We start from the raw sequence: 21,294 nt of genomic DNA, 5'->3' as shown, positions 1-21,294 counted from the left end.
AAATCAGATTAGTCCTTAATCTTTATAATTTGTAAAGTTACACCTCCCAAACCACAAATTGTCCATTTTGATCCTTATACTTTTACCATATATTATTGTATCAATCATAATTTGTTCTATCTAATTTATTTTTATATATTTTAATATATGCTTATAAGAATATAGTTGCATTAAGTTAATAATGATAATTCTACTAATTAAATAAAATTAAAATTAAATAATATTAAAAATAATTCTTCATAACTGCAGATTGCAGAATATATGCAAAGGCATTGCAAATTATCTACCAACATCATCTCCTTCTGTCTTCCATTCAAGGAAAAATTCAAGTAATCATAAGAAAAATCTTCTTATAGCAACAAATTCATCTATTAGTAAAAGTGTAAAACTTTTCTCAATCTAAAAATTACATCAACAGTCAATCAATTAATTAAACAATTAAAATACACCATGATAATTGGCCTTTAAACTGTATTCTGGCATGTCAAATTATTCCAAGTCAAGACATTCTCCAGTGGGGGTAATGGAAAAGAATGCCTATACAAGTACAACAAAAATCCCCACCACATGAACTATGTTCCTCATGTATGTTCTTCCTGACAAGGTTCCATATTTTACAGCTATTTTTCGCCACGACAAACTTTTAGGCTTTACCCTATGTAAAAATAAAATAAATAAAAAAACTAAGTTTGAATCCCCTTTTAAATTGATCATTACATGTATTCCTGATATGGTTTTGCATTTTCAATTACTTCCTTCAAAGCTTCTGGTCCCAAGCACTTGAGAACCTAAATGCAGAAGCCAATTGTTATAATAAATCAACTACATTAAGTTGGAAAAGAAAAGAAAAAGAGCACAAAAAGTGATCAAACCTCGTTTGCATCTTTGAAACAAGAAAAGTCATCTTTCTTTGGCCATTCCACTCGCCAACATCTGATAGCCAGAAATTTATATATGTTAGATGATAAATCTGAAATATTTAGGCATTGATTAAACATCCAGGTATTTAAATGTGAAACCATACTATCCTTATGAGACTCAAGGTATCATCACTATATGACAAAGAACTCAGAGCAAACTACCATCACTATACTGTTATTTATGACTTAATGTTTTGCAGGCATTTTATACCATTTTCCTCAATCCCAGATTTTCTATCATCCTAAAAGAAGAATAATAGTTTACATGAAATATCAATGATAAATGGTGTAACCTTTCTTTTCCAAGCCGACGTGCTAGCTCCTCAGCCAAGGCATTGCCAGGGTCGTCAACATCAGTTGCCAGGATAATGCAAGATACCTAAGAAGTTTGCATGGAAAAGGATAAAAGAGAGAAGGAAAGAAATGTAAAAGGCAAAAAGCTCAGACAGCTAATCTTTGCCAAACCAATTCTTAGCTATATTTGTAAAGTCTTGCACTAAATTTACTCACCTTATCCAAGTACTCTTTCGAGTTCCATAGATACTGATATGCAATGTCCTAGCTTGAAAAGAATGAGTTCTAAGCAGCATCAGTATATACTTGAAAAGACTTATTGGGTTTAAAAATCAGAATGAGCAGATTGCATACGCTATATCCATGTCAGAGAGTTGAGCCTTGAGAGTAATAAGGTAACAGTTTGGCTCTTATTTATATATTTATTCTTTTGTTGGATTGGGGGGCCACTTTGTTGAATCTCACAATTAGGTTCACATGTATATGGAAATTTATAAATATTTACTTATGCATGAGGTGGCTTTGTCGAATCTGACATTCCAATTTGGAGAAAAAAAAGGAAAAGAAATCAAAATTAACACCATGCTAGGCAGTCCAATAGCAGTTTGATATTGAGTACATGTATACTGAAATCTATAAATATCTGGATATCTAGTTATGCATTTGCTTAATTTTTTCTTCATTTACAGATCCCAAAAGGTGCATGCCTAACTCAAAAAAAGTCTTGCCATAAAAAGTTTGTCCAAAGCTTCGACAATAGACCTTTTGCATAGAATAATAATTCTGATGTGTTTTCATATAACATTGACAAGAAATGAAGAGAACTCATTTGCACAGCAAAAGCAAATTGAGTCAATTAGAATGATACAAATATTAAAGGTCAAGATATTCCAGTCTCAATCCGCACCTTTTCCAATGTTGGTAATTCTTTGGCAGAAACCGTCTGGGGTGCACCACAAGGAACACTTACACAATTATGGACACCAGCTTCTTCCACAGCAAGCTTATCTATTTCACCTTCAACCTATCATAAACATAAAGGTAATAAGAACGTACAACTCCCTCCACTTAAAGCTTACCTGTTCCACCTTCAACCTATTGAAAACATTAATATATAACAGCAATAAAACATACAATTGAGAGAGTGAGTATCTGTGCTAAGTTATTAAAGGATTATCTAAAAACAGCCAGATATGAAGGGAGTAATTACAACAACGACTGTAGCAGCTTCCTCGATGTCATCTAGTCCATACAACCATTTTTTTGTACCCTTCTCCTGTAAATGAATAAGGAAATTAATACAAATCCAAATTGGAAAAATAGACCTTATTGCACATGATAAAGTATTTCCATTTAAACATAAAAAACAAAATATTGAAAAGGTCCAGTGAGGTCATCTATAGTTCACGAAATAGAATATGATGACATGGAGTACCTATTTCACAATACCAGAAAATGGTAGGAAGAGGAATCTAACAAGTATTTTATGGTTTGGTTTGTAGAAACTAAATGGAGTAGGAATATTGTTAAGATATTTGGTTGGAACAATTTCTGAGGATATAACTTAACTTTTTAACATCAGGCAAGGGGAAATTGCCCAATATAAATGTTTCCATTGTCAATGAGACGGGAATAGTAATCCTTATCAAGGGGGGGAGGCATAGTTATTCTGCGTTTGACCCAAATCAACATTTGACACAGAATAGCTATCCAGCACCCAAACTTGAACCAATCGTGGGAATAGCTATTAATAGATACAAATAGAATAGCTATTCCTATGAACCAAAAATGTTATAAATACACAAATGAAGAGCTGGAATTGCTGAAAGCTTACACAATTTCAATTGTCAGATCACCATATTGGTTTCTAAATCAATCCATGCACAGCATTTTATTTATAAAACCCTATGGTAGGGACTAAGGATGAATTAAAATAGCAAGATGCTCCCTACTTTTCTTGGTGTATGGGGCAGGGGAAAGGGTTTAATTCAGTTGTTCTTCCCCATACCAAACTGAACTACAAGCCTGGTAATGGGTATGAACACATCCAAGATGCAATTCTGCCTCAGGGCAGTTCATTAAATCACTAAAAACCACGAGAAATGTCGGCATACATGATCTTCCATGCAACTGAGTAATCTAATAGCACTAGCAGGGGCGGAGCCTCCTTATGTGGTGGGGGGGCCATGGGCCCCCCAAAACTTTTAAAAATATTTTCATAACATATAAAAATTTTTAAATTTTTTTATATATTCTATTAAAGACCTCTTCAAAATAATTTTTTATTTCATAATTAATATAAATAAAAAATAATAAAATAATTTCACATGTCTCATTCAATTTTAATTTTTTTTTCAATTTATATTATTACTTTTATTTATATTTATTTATTTTTCTCATTTCTATTCTATTTGTTCATATATTATAAGTTTTGATAAATTTTTTTCTCAAATTTCTACAAACCATTAACTACATTCTTTTTCTTTCTTTTTTGTTATATAATATGTAGTACCTACCTTCTACTTGTCATGTTCTTCTTTTCTATGTTACGTAAATATTATTTTTTATAATTTTAATATTTAAAAATTAATAAATTATTATATAGTTCATAAACATAAATTGTAATGTTACATTGTTACTTAAAATTTCATCAATGTATCATTTTTTAATTAATCCTGATTATATAAGAGGAAATTAACTTAAGTATATTTTTTTTATATACTTTACATTTTATATTTAGTTGAAATGAAATTATCTTGAATATATAGTATTTAAATAATTTTGATTATATAAGAAGAAACTATTAATCTTATATATTGTTTTTAACTATTTATATTTTACAAATTATAGTTTTATATTTAGTTTCATATTTCTATTATCAATATTTTTATTGTTGATTGAATTTAAAATATTAGTTTTTTAAAATTTTTTAACTCTTATTCAACTGTGTTTGGCCCCTCCAATAAAATTTGGCTAGCTCCGCCCCTGAGCACTAGGTTAATCTTTTTATATCATCGACCATTCTATCATTATGACTTCTTAAACTTTATCCTCAATGGAATCGAGCATACCCTGCTTGCAACACAAAGTTAATGGATTATTCATAGGGCAAACTAAGGTCTCCCCATGTGACTATGATTTCAGAGGATATGACCCATACAGACCTTTTAGGTTGAATCTGGTTGTTTAGGGGTAACATTTCAGATTATTCATTATTTATAGGCTTTGATTATAGAATAACAACTGGAAAACATTCAACTGTTTGTTGCATTCTAGGAATGTTAGCTGATAGCATTATTCCTTTTGCTTCCATCCTCCAACAACATCATCATTTCATTTAAAACTCCAGGGTAAGGATAACACATACCTGCCAAAACTTTTTCTCCAAGGTTCGGTACTTGCACCCAACAATCACCCCATTCCCTCTGTAAGTGAAAGCAATGACCGCCTGTTAAAATTATTAGTAATAGTTAGAAAAAAGAAAGTAAATGTTATCAGTGACAAGGTGGTCCACATGGATTATTAAGACGGCCAAAAACCGTATTTGACAGAGAAACTGTATCTGATAAGGAAAATGTTTCGATCAATATGCCAGCGAAATGTTTCATGACATCCAGATAGAAAATAGAGGAAAAATAATTGTCCCCAACATATCTAAAGATGACTCTGTCCTCTTTTGATGACAGAAATTGAAAAAATTTTGCAAGGTTTTGCTCTGCTCTGAGGCTCTATTAAGGTCAAAGTGGATTGTTTTATTGTTCCAGAAAAGGAAATGATGAATGTCATGCTACCAATGAGAACAATCAAGAATCCAAATAATAGCTCTAAATCAGATTAGCTTCTGCCACATACTATGGATGCCTTTGCTACCTCACCTTAGCAACAAGATTCTTTTTGTTTTTCTTTTGAACAGCGAAAAAAAATTTTTAATGAAATGAATAATCCCAAACATCCAACTACAGCAACAATGAACCTTAATTGACAATCAACAACTAATAAGAACATACCAATCTTAATAATCACAGATAAGACCTAAAAATTGGCAATAGTTGCTTTAATGCATACAATTTGAATGTCAATTCCAATCACTCTTTCAGTCCAGAAGTGCATAACTTTGAGTCAATTAAATAAGTTTCAAATTCCGAAAAAGGTTTTGACTTTGCATTGATTCATTATAAGGTAAGTAATAAAATATAAAATGCTGCAATTGATAGTACAGGGGACCTGATCACCAGATCTTTGCATGACAGCATTTCTCTGCAGAGTTGCCTTAGATATCCTCCGCCCAGCAAAATAAGCAATCAACTGAAAAAGTAGAATAGCCATCATCAATTATCAATTCCAGTAACATGTCAGAAATGATTATTAGGAAAAAATAGGGGATAGATATTATTATGTCAAGAATATCAAGACAACCCTTTAGCATAAGCTTTCATGGGCCTTACGCTTTCGAGGATATACACAAGTCTGACTATCAAAACGTTAAGCTCATATTTAGTTTAAGAAATTGTCTTACAAGTCTACCTTTTCACTAATTAAATATAGATAACATCAATCAATTGTATCTAACTCAAGCAAATGGTCCGTTGCTGGGCTAACAACCTGTAGGTGCAATTCCAATTTTGTTCTTTCAGCAGATATGGTGCTACTGCTACCTGGACTATAAACTTGTGCAAGTAAAAGAGTGAAGTGAAAAAGAGTGGGGTTTTGGTAGATACAATCAAGAAAATAGAAACAAAAAGAAAGAAGAGTTGGGGCTGGGAATTTACTAAGATAATCAACAGGTGAAATTCAACTTAAGGTAATATTGCCTTTAGAATTTCCAATGTAGTAGTAAACATAGTACATATCTTCTTAGAAATTTAAGGACAAAAAGATGTATACTGGTTGATGTTTTGGAACTCAAGGATAAAAATTTGAAGTATTGGCTCAGAACATTTACTTTGTCAGTTTTGTTACCAGGCAAGCGTCATACTCTCCAAACTAACTTTCAAGTTCCAACCACTAGGGATGCCTATGTAGGATCTCCACCCAAACCAAACCTGCCAACCCCATTGTTACTACTTGAAGGAAAAGTTCGCTGCTTCTCTTAAATATTTATTAGAAGGAAAAAAAAAACATGCAGCAAAGTGACAGAAGTATTAGCCTTTTGGCTTTTTACAGAAGTTGATAATAACATGGCTTGCAAATAAAAAGACTAAAAAATATGATAGATAAAACCATAACCAATCTACTTACTTCATCCCCGATTGGTTCCAACACTGTGCCATTCATTATTATTTTAGAGCTGTCCGCAAAGGCCTGCAAACAAAGTCATCAATTCTGCTATCTTCAAAGCTATTCCAGTTTCTACTCTTCTATATTTTTTCTTCTTTCTTTTTTTATTTTTTATTTTTGCTTATAGATATAAATGGACAAAGAGATGTAAGAAGGAAAATGGAAACCTGGCCTGCCCAACCGCAATCAGTTTGAAAACATCTCCACATTGCAAAATCTCTACACCAACCCAACGATTGAACATATCAAAATGTCACATACCCAGATTTGAGAAAAGAGAAAATGAAATACCAGCTAATTAGTAATTACCCCTTGTCAATAATATGAAGAGATAAAGTCCTCCCCATTGACTTGCCACCTCTGCACTATGCTCCCAAAATGGTAGCAAAATCTTTAGTATTTCATTCAAGAAAGGAAAAAAATTACCAAAATGAACTGAAGGAAAAAGAGTGTAGAAAACCTTGGGGCAGAATAAATAGTTGTATCGTCCAGGAAGACAAGAATCGTGACCTTGAATCCCAAGAAGTTCCACTTTCTTCTTCAATTCCGTCACTTTGCCCCCATTGATAGTTTGCTGAGATGGCGAGAGCGGGACATTGGATTTTGGGGCGGAAGGAAGAGACCCAGAACAAGAACATATGCGTCGTCCTAATCCGAGTCTTGGAGGAATGATTACGAAAGATGATTTATAGTTAGTGGCATTGACAAAGAAGAAAAAGGGGGCCTGACGAATGATATCAGCAAAGGGCATTGCTTGTTCAATTTCAATCTAACTCTTCTCACTTCTCACTTGCATTGTATTTAATACCTGCACCTTTCCCGTAGTGCCATTCATGCCTGGAAGCAAAAGATTTTTTCATTGGGGAAGAAGACAAAAAGTGAGCCCAGGGTAACATAAAAATGACAAAAGCCCTTTAAGATTTATATTATTTATCGATATATCCAAATTTTATAAATACAAAATAGTTAAGGTTTAGACATAAAGTCGTCCATCCTCAATCTATGTCAAATCCATCCTTAGTCCATGCCAAGACCAACCTCGACCTACGCCAATCCAACCCTACTCAGGCCATTCTAGCTTTAGCTCATGACAATCTAAATCATAATGTCATCCAGTATAAAATGTCATAGTAAAGTATACACTGTTTTTATAATGCTATATAGTTTTAATGATGCTTTTACCATGTCATATAGTTTAAAGGATGGTATTTTATGGTGTCATGTAGTTAACATGTCATGTAGATTTAAAGGTATTTTCATCATTTAATATGCCGCATAGTTTAAAGGGTGCATTATTACTAATATATCATGTAATTTTAAAAGTATTTTTATCACTTAGTATGTCATATCATTGTAGAGACGTTTGTTTGTAGAATTAATTAATTTATTAAGATTTTCAATCTTTTTAACTATTACGTAATTATTTTCGAAGCATATTTCATTACTTTACATTGAATATGTTTGCATCATGCTAATAATTAATAAACCATCCAAGGTTGTCATCCAACATGTATCTTTTTTGATGCATGCAAGACAACATGGGATGTTAATTGTTATGATTGAATGAGATATTAAGTAAAGAAGAGGTGTGCTTTTGATTTTGATTCCTAATCAAGTTGAACCAGAGCAAAATTCTAAAGGTTACTTTTATCCTATACGGGGTAGAAAGTTTTGATTCCTCCATTTGTACCCAAGTTTTCGAACTATGTTCTTTGATAAAGGCGAAACTTATGACCTTGAAGCCTATAGAATTGATTCTTGGTTCCAATATAAGAGCCTAGTGGTAACTCCGAATCTTACCTTCAGTGGCACAAACCTTTGATTTGGTTAAAAAAAAATGATATTTTTGTTTTTGTTTTTTTGAAGAGAAGTTGTGTTTTGGAAGAGAAAATTGGGTACTTTCTTTTCTTTTTCTTCAAAGTAAGTAGTTCTTTTTCATGCATATGAAACAAAAAAAAATTATAATATAAAAAATCGAAAAGACGTATATATGTCTCTAGTTTTATATCTATTATAATAATTTTATATGATTTTTTTTATATAATTTTATAAACTCGTGACATCAAATATATGACAGTATAATTTCTAATCGAATTAGTGTCATATGACTTGTGATATTAGACTCAATCAAGAACTTTACATAGAGTATACATAGAAGTTAAAAATTTTAAATGTTTATATATCATATTTTTTGATTCATTTTATTGAAAAAAAAAAGGGGGTAACACCCTAACGTAAAGATTAGAACAATGAAAGGGTTAAGGGAGGAGAACGTTATGGAATAAAAGACTGCCGCCAGGGCACCATGCACAAGGGATCGTAACGGTTTGTAGACAAAGGGAAACCCTACAGGCGATAAGTAATTACCACGTATGTGTTGTTTTTGTTCCTTATTTCCTCCGAACAAGGAGTTAGTTACTGCTAACTGCTCTTATCTAGTAACCTCTTTTATCTCCGCAGAAACACTCAACTCCCCACTCTCCCACTCCTCTCTCTCTCTCTCTCTCTCTCTTCTTTTATATGTTGGAAATGACAACTCCCGAGAGTTAGTTTGACAACAGGTTTGCTTGTTAATGACTTCAAGTCTACTGCATTTCAGCCAAAGACAGGACAATATCTTCTCAGGTATCTCTCTCTCTCTCTCTATCTCTAGTCTTATCCTTTGGATTTTGTTTGGTTTTCCTTTTATTGTTTTGGAAAGGCATTGATATTTCACTTTAATCTCTTACATCGTAGAGAAATATGGTTTTGCTTAAACAGTGAAAGAGATAGCCAAATGAAGTAGAATTTCTTATTGCCGAATATCCTTGTTTTTGCCAACTTGTCAGTTAAGAAATATGCTTCGATTTCTTTCATCACCTTCTTTGTCAAGCTTTTGTCTTGTGTTGTCTGTTTGTTGCACTTCATCTACGTTCAAGTTGGTTTTATAGATTGAAAACCTTTCTAGCTAATTATAGCTGTTCATGTGAAACAAAATGTTTCCAATTTTCCCTTTTGGTGAAGGGTTTTCAGGTACTTGATTATATTGAAATCTCTCAATATAATTTAGGTATATATTAATTAACTAGAAGCTAGAGCAGTTATTTCTTCTTATTCAAATTCCAATAATTACAATTAATTCTTCATTTATGTCTTGGTTTCTGATCAGTTGTCTAAGGTATATATATTATTTCACATTCTAATTAATCTCTAGTTATTTTTTTAAATCCAATTTTCTTTTCTGAATTTCACTTAGTTGTCACCTGCCAGATTCTGCGCCCCCATGGCTTTGAGCTATTGCTCCAACTGCCTTAAGCCGGAGATAAGCAGCTTTCAGCAAGCAGAAAAAGAGCTGGCAGGAGATTATCATTTAGACTCAGTCTCAGGTTTTGATAGCAGTTTAGCTCTCTTGGACACTTTTATTGATCCATTTCTCCAGCCAGGCGGGCTCCTTTTCTCGGATGGCTACACCAACCTCCTCCCTTCTTTGTCTTCTCCACCTGAGTACATCATCTCTAGTTTCCCACCCGAGGAGTTTGAATTTGAGTTGTGCCAGGAGTACCCCAAACGCCAAAAGAATGTTTCAAATTATTACTGCTCAAATTTTGGGGCTAACTTCTTGGCTGGTTTCGTTCCAAATTCTGCTCCAGGCCCGGCTGCCACAGACTTGTTCTTGCCAAAAATCCCTGTGCCACTGCCAGAGTTTGAGCCCGAAATGCCCACTTTCAATTGTGAGAATGAGAATGCCAAGAAAACAAGTCCAGTTAGCGTGTCTAACCTGCAGAGCATTGCCGCACGTCAAAGGAGAAGGAAAATAACTGACAAGACACAGGAGCTGGGAAAGCTCATCCCTGGTGGCCATAAGATGAGAACTGCTGAGATGCTCCGGGCTGCTTATAAGTATGTCAACTTCTTGCAGGCTCAAGTTGGAGTTCTTGAAGCCATGTGGTCATTTCATCAGGTGATGCATCTCAACCTTGAAACTTTGATACTTATTCCTTGCCAGTTAAGCTATACTTGGTTCTTATACTGAATTTTGATATTTAAGTTATTGGATTAATATTCCTGAGATAGATGATCGGTGGGTGATGGTAATAGCAGGGTAAGGAAGAAGCATTAATGCATTCACAAGAACTCCCAAACTTGCTTGCATCTCAAGCAATTCAAGAGAAGTTGTATTCCGAAGAAAAGTGCTTGATCCCTAAAGATTTCGTGCAAACTCTGGCCAATGATTATCAGATTCAATCAAAGCCTTTGATAATCGAGGAAATCAATAGGATTCTTCTCACTAGCTAGCCACTATGATTTTAATTTCCCAGTATTAACTAGTTAGAAATATTTTTGTTGTATTTTCCCAGCTAATTTAGTACTTGCTAATTATACTAATCTGACCATTTCTTGTAAATTTCTCTTTACAAAGAAATTATGAATTAGTGGTTGTTATTTTTTATATTTTGGAAAATGAAAGCCTGATTTTAGACCCGTCAAAGTTCAAATCACTAATATAACTAGATATATTAAGAAATTTCAAAGATTGAGAATTAATGTTTAATCTCTACTCCTTATTGTATCTATTGGTCCGAAGCGTAATTTTAGAAAACGTGAATAATGGGATTAATATTTGATGCACATGCTACCAAATCTTGACACCTCATTAATGAGGTAAAATGTGAATATTATTTTGAAAGAAATAATAATAATAAGATCTCAAAACGACACCATGTTTTAATATCAACTTTTTATTTCCTTAAAAAAAAAATCCACCTTTTACTTATTAATGTATCAAATATTAATCCTGAACAATATATGTGTTTTCTAAAAGTTAAAGAATTTACAATATATTTGACCAGGGGAATGACTATTCCATTTCCCATTATTACTGGTGATCAAACAAGCACTCCAATTAGTTACCTCCTCAAACCTTGTTGGTACCAAAAAACTTATTACTAAATTTGATTCAAAGGTGGTGCTATCTTGAGTTTTTAACCTTTACTCAAGGTCTTGAAACAAATGGTACATTCTTGATGAAATTGATTGCTAGGATAATACTATTGGTGATGTCGAATGCTCATGCAAAGACAAACGCATTTAGACTCCCTCGCAAAATTTTTTTAATTTAATATGAAAATCTCAAATTTTTTGTTTATACATATTTACAAGCTTACCATCTTATAATCCAATCACTTAGCATAGCTTTAGTTTCTCTGTCCACAACAATATATACGAAACCACAACATTAAATTCTTAATCTAATCCTATTGAGTAAGAAAATTATTATAATTTACATACATAATAAATTCGTGGTGAAGTGTGACCAAATTTTAAATGCATATTTAAAATTTATTCATTAATAGATCTATGAATTTTATGAGCATGATTATTATAATAATTACATAGAGTTGACAAAATAGTATCATATGTGAAATTTTTTTTTTGAAAGTTAATTTCATAAATGATTAGCAAGGGAACATCCCTATGAACAAAAGAGATGATTTGAAGTTGTTATGCATGGATTAGTGCATACCAACCCTAAACCATCGAATCTAGGCAACAAACCCAGATGCATTCTCATCATACAAAAACAAAGCAATCCTCCCCAATCACCCTCTCCTTGTACAGTAATCCCATAATTATCGAACCATCCCAGACACAACAATATCTCATACAAATCCCAAGTCCCAAGCAAGTCATGAGGCATGTCCGACCATGAAGCATGCACAACCATGAAACAAACCTTCTTCAAACAAAAAAGCAACAACAATACAGACCATAGATTAGCACAAAAACTTTTCTCAAGGAAACACAACACAACAGGGACTTACAGGAACTAGCATCTCAATCAAATAGCCCTTCCTCTGTAACCCCTAAACCAAAGGCAACAACTTATCACAAAGTTTACTCAAACACACACTAAAGATCAGTCTGCCTTTGCATTCCCTCCTTAGCCAAGCTATCCACCATCTGTTCCTTTACCTAAAAATATGATTGATTTCCCATCTTCTAACTATTTTTTTTAGCCACTCGATATGTAAGATTCATTTCTTAAACTGTTGGTCCTATTTGAGTGCTAAAGGGGGTGAATAGTACTAAAAAAAATTTCTACTCGACCCTTTAGAGCTTGTAAAGTAGTTAATCAACTAGATGAAGGGAAGGACTAGAACTTGTTAAAATTACAAGACACCAAATAAGGAAGGGTAAAGAGAAGTGGACAATGCAAGAGTATTTATAGTGGTTCAGTCCCCTTGACCTACGTTCACTATCTTGATTTCCCAATCAAGGATTTTCAACCTAACTTTACTAAACTAGTGGAATTAATAGCTTCCACCAAGCTTTTACAATGTGAGCTTTTAACCCAAGCTCTAATCCCTTACAACAAGCTTTAGAGTGTTTCCCACACTCTAATTTCTCAAGAAAAAAGAAGTAAAACTAAGTACCTTTACAAGTCTAGACAGATTACAATCAAGCTCAAATACTTTTTCTGGATTTGGATTGAAGAACAAGTGTTTTCAGTGAAGAATATTTGGTTTTTTTCTCAAAGTAGCTTTGTACTCTTTAAATTTGCTTTTTTTGACTTTGGAGCTTCCTTTTATACTTTAGGAGTCAGATTTTTCTATTGGAGACAATTTTTAGCATTAGAAACAACTTTGATGCACTTCTAGCTATTATTTTATCCTCTAATGTTTAAATTCAAACAGGCAGACAAACTTCGGCTAATTAGTTACAAGCAACTCTAACCGATTACTGTTTCTCTACCTTGCACTATCCTGCTACTGAGTTCTTTATTCTAACCAATTACATAAGGCTCTAACTGATTAAAAGTTTTTTGTCTTCAGACTTATCTTCTTCAATAGACTTCCTCTAACTGGTTATGGCAGGCTTTAATTGAAACTTTCTGTTTTCACTTCTCTACACAGCAGTCTTCCTCTAGTTGGCTAGCTCTTTTCTTAACTGATTGAAGCTCTACTCCCTTCAACCATAATTGATTACAATTAGCCTTAATCGACTAGAGAATTTTCCAATTTTGAACATTTTCCATTTTAGCTCCCTTCAACGGTCAATCATATTTTTAAATTTATTATTTTGATGCTTGATGAAACTAGAACCTTGTGCTCCAACTGATTAACTAGACCACTTAACCGATTATCATATTTCTATTTTGGTTTAGCTTATCACACAGCCATGCCTTAATTGATTAAGGTGCCTTGATAATCAGTTACTAAGGTTTTGTCTTTGTTCATTACTTGCTCTTTCCCTCGTAATTGATTAACTCTTCATTAAACTTAGCAAGCTCCTTAACATACTTTTAATAAACAGCTTTGTTAGGTGTATTAAATAAAATCTTGCACACTTAAATAGTAAAGTTAGACATTGATGAATGAAGAATGTTTTGTTATCATCAAAAGCATATGGAGTCAATGTAAACCTCTGTGGAGCATCCTCTGGGTTTGTTATCCACTTGACAGCATTTTTAGAATCACTTTCAATGATTAACATATGTGATTGGCACCAATTTAAAGCAGTAAACACTAAAAAGCCTCCTTAATTGCTTTAATTACAGTCATGCTAGAATCTTCTAATCTTCAACCCTTATAGGTTTATAGAAGACAACTTTGACCTCCCCGTTTTCATCGCAAAGAACCTCACCAATTTCGGCCTCCTTCAGGCATCTTTGCGCGACACCATCAACATTAAACTTCATTTCACCATGAGTTGGTCTACACCATTCCTACATCGACCTCTCTTTTTTAGCCTCAGTCATAACCTTTCCCATGTTAGGATAGCGGAAGGTATCCAAAGCAACACCATACTCCAATGGCCATTTAGCCTTCACCCAAGTAGCAACCCAAATTTACTTAAGTTAAAAACATGGGAAGAGTCCCACTTTTTCCCATTAAAAACCATGTCGTTTCTCTGTAACCATAATGTCCAAATAATGGTGTAAAAGGCCATTTTCTAAACTTTAGATTTCCAAAATTCCACACAAGCAAAATTCCACATACTAAAAAAGATTTCCAAATTCTTGGGGATAGCCCAATAAATGCCTCATTCACCACACCATCGCATCTAAATTTTCTAGGTATTTGTGCAGTGAAGAAATAGGTGTTGAATAAATTCCAAATCATTCATGTAGATATTGCACTTTGCCTTATTAGTTGTAATCATTCTTCGGCGAACAAGCTCTTGTTTGACAACTACTCTCTCATGGATAACCTGCCAACAGAATATTTCCATCTTTTGGGGGTAAGGCTGGACCATATATCCTTCCACACTCCCCTACTATTGTTTTTAACTTGCAACGCCTCTTTATAGAAAGACCTCACAGAATATTAACCCGACGGTGTGCCCTTCCAAACAAGCATATCTTCCAACAGATTACATAGGTGATACTCCTCCATTGTCTTTCTAAAATTATTCCATTACACTTTTTCACGCACAAAAGGTTGACATCGTAGATTAACTTTCCAAACCCAGCTACTGTCGTCCCATTGGCCATATTCTTTGATGACCTCACTTTTCTTTGAGGCTAAGGTGAAGATTCAAGGGAAGTAGTCCTTAAGAATACCCACCTCAATCCACTTGTTAGTCCAAAAAAGAATGTTCTTGCCATCACTGACAATTATATGGAGATTAGAATTAACTTGCATAAAAAATTCATTAGCTAGGTGAAGAGGTTTAAGAATATTTTTTCAAGGCGAAAAGAACTTCCTGTTAGAATTTATATCAAGCAAAAGACTTGTCGGAGTCCTTCTTATTTTATCAACTAGTAACCACAACCTCCTTCCATAAACAATTTCTTTCTTTTCCATATCTCCATATCCACTTGTTAATGAGAACTCTATTTTTATCTCCAAATCAATGATTCCAAGTGTCCTATCCTTTTTATACCTACACACTTTGTTCCATCCAATATAATAAATTTTTCATTTTTCATCAACCCCACTCCACAAAAACCTTCTTTCAATTTTTCCAAGCTCATTTTTAACCCGCTTTGAGATTTGAAAAAGAGACATAAAGAAAATAGGCAAGCTCGCAAGGATTGATCTAAGCAAAGTGATTCTCCCACTTATCAAAAGAACCTTTGATTTTCACCCTACCAATCTCCACTCGAACTTCTCAATGACAAGTTCCCATATATTGGAAGACTGAGGATTAGCCCTAAAGGTAGTTCTAAATAAACTGTAGAAAGTTCTCCCACCTTACATGCAATTGCATCTGCCCACCTTCTCACAAATTGATTATCAACCTCAATGCTGAACAGGCTACTTTTTTGAAAATTAATCTTGAGACCCGAAATCATTTGGAAACACCTTAGAATCCTTTTAGCATTCAACAAACAATCTAACTTAAGCCTACAGAAGATTATCGTGTCATCCGCAAACTGGAGGTGAGATATAACCAACCCACTTCCATCGATAAAGATCCCTTAACAAAGGTCAAGAACTTCTGCCTTACCCATCAGCAAACTCAATGCCTCTACCACAATGTTAAAGAAGAACCGAGAAAAGGGACATCCCTATCGCAGTCCATACTCCATCTAAAATGGGTTAGTGGGAACACTGTTAACAAGGACAAAGACCCTCGCTGTAGCCAGAAGTTCCCGGATCATCATCGCCATCTATCACCAAATCCCATTTTCCTCATGATAAATTGTAAGAACTCCTAATTGATACTGTCATAAGCTTTCTTGAAGTCCATTTTCAACAACAGTCCCTTTCGCATCATATATGGAATTAAGGTTTTCTTTAATTTTTTTCAAGTATATTATAAATTAATCTAATTAGAAAAAATAATGGATGAAAATTATATAATAGATTAATTTTTTTTGCAACACTGAGTTGAATTCATTAATTTACAAAAACAGACTATGATTTACAAAAGGGTCATAGTCTGTAATAGTAGTAAATCATTGCTCAGGTCTGGTGGAGCAAGATCCAACAGAGACAATAATAAGGTGCTAGAACAAAATAAAACACATCAGGCACAAAGGAGAAATAGAGGGCACAAGGGAGATATACAACAAGGTGCCCAGATTAGAGAAAGATATGAACCAGGAAGACAATAGTTATTTGCTTTTCCTTGCTAGAGAGGGATTAATACTAGTCCAAATCACACTAGAACAAAGGTTGTCATCACTATCCTACTAAATATATTCAACCTTGCCTAAATTTGAATAAAGTTGAGGGATAGTATTTGTTTGCTCGATGAAGTAATGCTCTTTGGAAGAAAAGAAGAAAAAAAGAAGAAAGTCTTTTCATGGAAAAAGAGAGGATCCAAAATCAATGCCTTAAGAAATGTTGATGATATTAATGTTCTCATGACAAAAAGGTCTATGAAGAAGCTTGCAATTAATATTGAAGTACAACCCAGAGATAGTCAAAGCTTATGCTAGACAACAAGTACAAGAAGACTCCTACTTCAACTAGATAGGCAAGGCCAAAACTAATATTCCTTTTCCCTCTGCTAGTTACTTTTCTGTTGGTTCCTCCATGGATGGATTTTCTTCATGACTCTGTTGCTACACTGTTGATTCCTCCATGGCTTAATTTTGTTCATAACTTTACAACACCTCTGTTGATTCTTCTATGGCTTGATTTTCTTCATCACTCTTCTACTTTTGTTTGATTCCTTTAGCTTTCAACTTGGACAGAGCATCTAGTTCAACTTCTTCCTCCTAAAAGCATGGATTTTGTTAAGTTCTAAAAATGTAGACCTCAAAAATATTATACTCTTCCAAGAAAATAAATTACAATATTGAGCATGTATAGTTTATGCATAGTTTGTCCACAAATTATGCAACAAAAACTTTCAATAATAAGTTTTAACAAGCACACACAAAAAATTCATTTTCCTTCTAACAAAAAAATAAGATAAAGGAGTGTCCTCCATATGTAAAGTATAAAGCCTATTAAATTGAAATTGATCAAAGTAGCTAGATTAATAAATTCCAATCAACTAAAGAGGTGGTGGATATGATCATGTGATGTGTATTTGTAATTTAGATTCTTATTTTCCTTCAAAAAAAATTCAATAATGTGGTATAGAAAAATTCAAAAAAGAAAATGATAGTAGCAAATGTACCGTAAGAAGTACACACTCAATGTGAGCAACAAATTGTCCATCACATTCTTCGCAACAAAAAACATGATTTTCGGGAGTCATTTCTTCTTTACAAAGGTTACAATAGTATTCTCTTGAATCATCTTCCACAAAATAATCTTTAAGGGTCAAATGATGAATATGACATTTGGATTTAATTGAATGTGGTACTGGAACACATTCAATATGTAAAAAAATACGACACTCCATGCAATGATAGAGGTGCTTGACTAACATGCTTTTTGCATCTGTCACATAATTATGAGGAATCCATAATATATGGTCCAAAATAATAAAGATTATGTTGGTGAAACTTCAATTTTAATGCTAGCTTCAAGGAGTTAGCACAAAAAAGGTGAAGGTAGAAATCACATTGCTGACAACTATAGCTAATGGCATTCCTTACTTCTTGTCTACATGTAGAACAATACAGTGACAAAAAGAGTTGTGGATGAAATGATGGCATCTCCTACACATGTGCAAGACAAGATTCATGAAGTTGGTAACTGGAAAACAAGCTACCACATCTATAGGCTTGACCAATGATTGACTTGTGACAAGCATGGCATCTCAAAAATAGAAATTTGTAGAAATGGGTCTAAGGTTGAAGAACTCTAGCTTATGATTTTGATTGAAAGGGTATAACTTGGAGAGTCTCTCCATCTCTATTAGCCTTTAGCCCTCAATTTTAGGTGCAATTGGAGTGGTAGCACATTTCACGTCAAGTGTGAACTCACATGGATAGCACTTGTAAAAAAAAACCCACGAGAATAGTCTTTACATTCATAACATATAAACGAGACATCTATATCGTCAAAGAGCTAGAGAGGGTGCTGAGGGTGAAGAGAGTGTAACACTTTATACAGCAATGTGACGCATGTTTTGGGCAAGTAGAATTTGCAATTTTTATAAGCATAAGCGTGACCAAAAATTTCCAAATAGCAATCACGACAGAGAGGAATAGAATTTCCATTATGTTCAATAGCCACATTATAACTCAAGGAGTGTGGATGATTAAAGTCTTCATCTGCATTTGTAAAATGAAAGTGAGCGAGGAAATTTATTAATATGTCTTTATTTTTAAGTTAATCGCTAGTTTGTAATGATGTCATTATATTTTATTTTCATTTATGACTAAACGAACTTGATTTTTTCATTTGCAACTTTTTGAATTTATTTTAAATTCATCTATTCATCAGTACAATGTTAAAGTATGGAAGGGATTTGCCATCTAATTGCTACATGTATGTCCTTATGACTACATTAGCATTATTGGACATATATGTGGCACATAGGTGGAAAATTTCATTTATATTCTATTGACATATTAATAATGGATTGAAATTTGGAACCAAATGAAAATGAAAAAGAAGACATGATACATATAACTCTAAAGCAAAGTATCATTGGTGGCATAAATGTATCCATTTCTCTAAATTATACTAAATTGATTCCCACTTTAGTTTTATTTACAAAAGAAGAAAAACACCAAGGACCTCAAGCATTTTGGAATCAAATCATTGTTGGAATCTATACTAAAATAGATAAAGAAGAACACACGAAGAAATAACAGAGACTTAACAATTAACAAAAAAAAATGTTTTGAATGTGCTATGGAAGGCATGCTATGGAAGGCGTTGACTTCAAAGTAGATTTCTGTCGCTACCTCGGTGAAAATAGTAATAAATGACATCCTATTTCAAGTTACAACAAACCACTTAAAGATCTTCTAATGTGCACTCAAATAGAAAATTTGACAAACTCGTAAATCTCTCGATTGCTATTGAAGGAACTTTAAGATGAAAAAGAATAGAGTTTTTGGAAACATGGAATGCTTGGAATGAATTTTTAGAAAGAGGGGATGGGTATTTATAGATAGTGAACCATCACCAATGTGCATTTTCATTATACAAACACACCTATTTATGAAGTGAACAAATGTAACCTTCTAAAGAAATTTGCCTCTACAATCAAAGGTCATACCTTTTCCAATAGACACATTAAATTTTGAATCAAAAAAAAAAAAAAGAATTAAAAAGCCAACAATCCCCCACATGATTCAAAATATAAGGAATATAAAAACAGTCTTGTACAATGCATTCGGTGAAAGTGTTTTATGGACTTAAACCTCACTTAGTATTAGAAAATCCATTAGGAAGAATCGTAGTGACCTTGCATCTTGAACTAAGATTTTCTAGCTTGAGCTTTAATTCATCATACACATCGTACGAGATTTTGATTGAGTTTTAAACGGGGTCACATTTTAATGGCCTTGTGCTCGTATGTTGCTTCTTGAGTGCTCTAGACAAAGCCTAATCTCGTAGGTTGCAACCTCAGAACCACACTCAAATAAGTGAGTTCTTCAAGGACATGTGTAACAGAAGCATATCTTGCATAATTTGTTACAAACTAATTTCGAGCATGTACTCTTCCCAACTATTATATTAAGTATCATAAAATCATATTGTGACTATAGAACTCTTAAAAAATGGTACCTTTTCATTCACTAAACAGCTTGTTTTTACTACATTGACCTTTTGTCTTGGGTTCTCCAATCAGAAAGGTTAGGTTACCATTACCTGTAATTTCTAATTAATGGGCTCCAATCCCATCTCTTTTGAACATTCAATGACTTACTTTCTAGCTAGTCCTTTCGTTAACGGATTTGCAATATTCTTTGAAGAAGGAATGTAATTCAACATGATTACTCCATTTTTAATTAATCTAATAATTGTTTTCTGCCTCAAACACATGTCTTTTTTGCTTATTTGAGTTCTTTTGTTTACATTTCACAATAGCCACTTGATTATCAAAATGAAAGCAAATTGCAGGAATTGGTTTTTCTATAATTGAAATATCCATTAATAAATGTTTAAGCCATTTCACTTGTTGTGCCATCGCATTTAGGACAATCATCTCAGATTCCATGGAGGATCAAGAAAAACATGCCTGCTTGGAAGATTTCCATGAAACAACAACTCCATGTAATGTGAAAACATATCATGTGGTAGCTTTAGCTCCATCTAAATTAGAGATCTAGTTTGCATTACTATAGCCTCTGAGCACAGCAGAATAATCTGAATAGTGTATACCCAATGATATGGTACGTTTTAGAAATCTCAATATCATTTCCAATGCCATCCAATGATTTATATCAAGATTACTGATATATTTACTTAACCTTTTCACTTCTTGTACTATATTAGGTCTCCTAGTATTTTAAAGATACATGAGTGTGCAAATAATTTGAGAATGCAGCAACTGAGAAACATGCTCTCCAACATTTTTCCTTACTCTCATATTCGGAGCATAAGGCGTACTCATGGGTTTACAATCATAATTATTAAATTTCTGCAATATTTTTATCGATATAATGTGATTGTGTAATTGTAATACCCGTAGGACTTTGTAAAATCTTAACTCCCAAAATAACATCTGCCTTTCCTAAATCTTTCATGTCAAAGATATTTGACAATAAATGTTGAGTCTCCTTAATAATACTTAAATTGCAATCGAAGATGAGAATATCATCGACATACAAACATAATATGACACACCCAAGGTTAGTAACTTTAATATAAACACATTTATCATAGTTATTTATCGAAAATCCATTTAACAAGATGACTTGATCAAATTTTTTCATGCCATTGCTTTGGGGCTTGCTTTAAATCCAAATAAGGATTTCGTTAGTTTACAAACCTTATGTTTTTGACCCGGTATGACA

General features: G+C 33.3%; 2 protein-coding genes across 6 annotated transcripts; one reads left to right on the top strand and one right to left on the bottom strand.

Annotated features, from left to right (window-relative positions):
* Positions 1 to 406: 406 nt before the first annotated feature.
* Positions 407 to 7,329, bottom strand: LOC18595141 (nucleic acid binding protein). 3 transcript variants are annotated; one of them, XM_007022967.3, is made up of 12 exons: positions 6,952 to 7,327; positions 6,801 to 6,856; positions 6,659 to 6,710; positions 6,453 to 6,515; positions 5,439 to 5,519; positions 4,582 to 4,662; positions 2,425 to 2,490; positions 2,122 to 2,238; positions 1,431 to 1,478; positions 1,214 to 1,299; positions 873 to 933; positions 407 to 788 (listed from the first exon to the last, which is right to left on the bottom strand). In XM_007022967.3, the coding sequence occupies exons 1-12, from the start codon at positions 7,240 to 7,242 to the stop codon at positions 714 to 716; spliced, it is 1,077 nt and encodes a 358-aa protein (XP_007023029.2). In that variant the 5' UTR covers positions 7,243 to 7,327; the 3' UTR covers positions 407 to 713. The 3 variants fall into 3 exon arrangements, with proteins under 3 accessions (XP_007023029.2, XP_017979488.1, XP_017979489.1); XM_018123999.2 differs by lacking the exon at positions 1,431 to 1,478 and having other exon boundaries at positions 6,952 to 7,329; XM_018124000.2 differs by lacking the exon at positions 2,425 to 2,490 and having other exon boundaries at positions 6,952 to 7,328.
* A 2,069-nt stretch (positions 7,330 to 9,398) lies between these two features.
* On the top strand, positions 9,399 to 10,857 carry LOC18595140 (transcription factor bHLH53). 3 transcript variants are annotated; one of them, XM_088807578.1, is made up of 3 exons: positions 9,399 to 9,503; positions 9,741 to 10,431; positions 10,572 to 10,857. In XM_088807578.1, exons 2-3 carry the CDS (start codon positions 9,754 to 9,756, stop codon positions 10,764 to 10,766), a joined length of 873 nt encoding a protein of 290 aa, XP_088663704.1. In that variant the 5' UTR covers positions 9,399 to 9,503; positions 9,741 to 9,753; the 3' UTR covers positions 10,767 to 10,857. The 3 variants fall into 3 exon arrangements, with proteins under 3 accessions (XP_088663704.1, XP_088663703.1, XP_088663705.1); XM_088807577.1 differs by having other exon boundaries at positions 10,569 to 10,857; XM_088807579.1 differs by having other exon boundaries at positions 10,545 to 10,690.
* Positions 10,858 to 21,294: the final 10,437 nt, after the last annotated feature.

This window comes from Theobroma cacao, chromosome 6 (genome assembly GCF_053813885.1).
Source record: "Theobroma cacao isolate CCN51 chromosome 6, ASM5381388v1, whole genome shotgun sequence".
Taxonomy (NCBI): domain Eukaryota; kingdom Viridiplantae; phylum Streptophyta; class Magnoliopsida; order Malvales; family Malvaceae; genus Theobroma; species Theobroma cacao.
This window is presented reverse-complemented; position numbering and strand designations above follow the sequence as displayed.

Excerpts from the sequence above, each read along its gene's own strand:
- LOC18595140 (XM_088807577.1), top strand. The coding sequence starts at position 9,754 with ATGGCTTTGAGCTATTGCTCCAACTGCCTTAAGCCGGAGATAAGCAGC. Across the intron at positions 10,432-10,568 it reads CCATGTGGTCATTTCATCAG|CAGGGTAAGGAAGAAGCATT; the intron begins GTGATGCATCTC and ends TGATGGTAATAG.
- LOC18595141 (XM_007022967.3), bottom strand. The coding sequence starts at position 7,242 with ATGCCCTTTGCTGATATCATTCGTCAGGCCCCCTTTTTCTTCTTTGTC. Across the intron at positions 4,663-5,438 it reads TGCAAAGATCTGGTGATCAG|GCGGTCATTGCTTTCACTTA; the intron begins GTCCCCTGTACT and ends TAATTTTAACAG. Across the intron at positions 934-1,213 it reads CGTCGGCTTGGAAAAGAAAG|ATGTTGGCGAGTGGAATGGC; the intron begins GTTACACCATTT and ends TCTGGCTATCAG.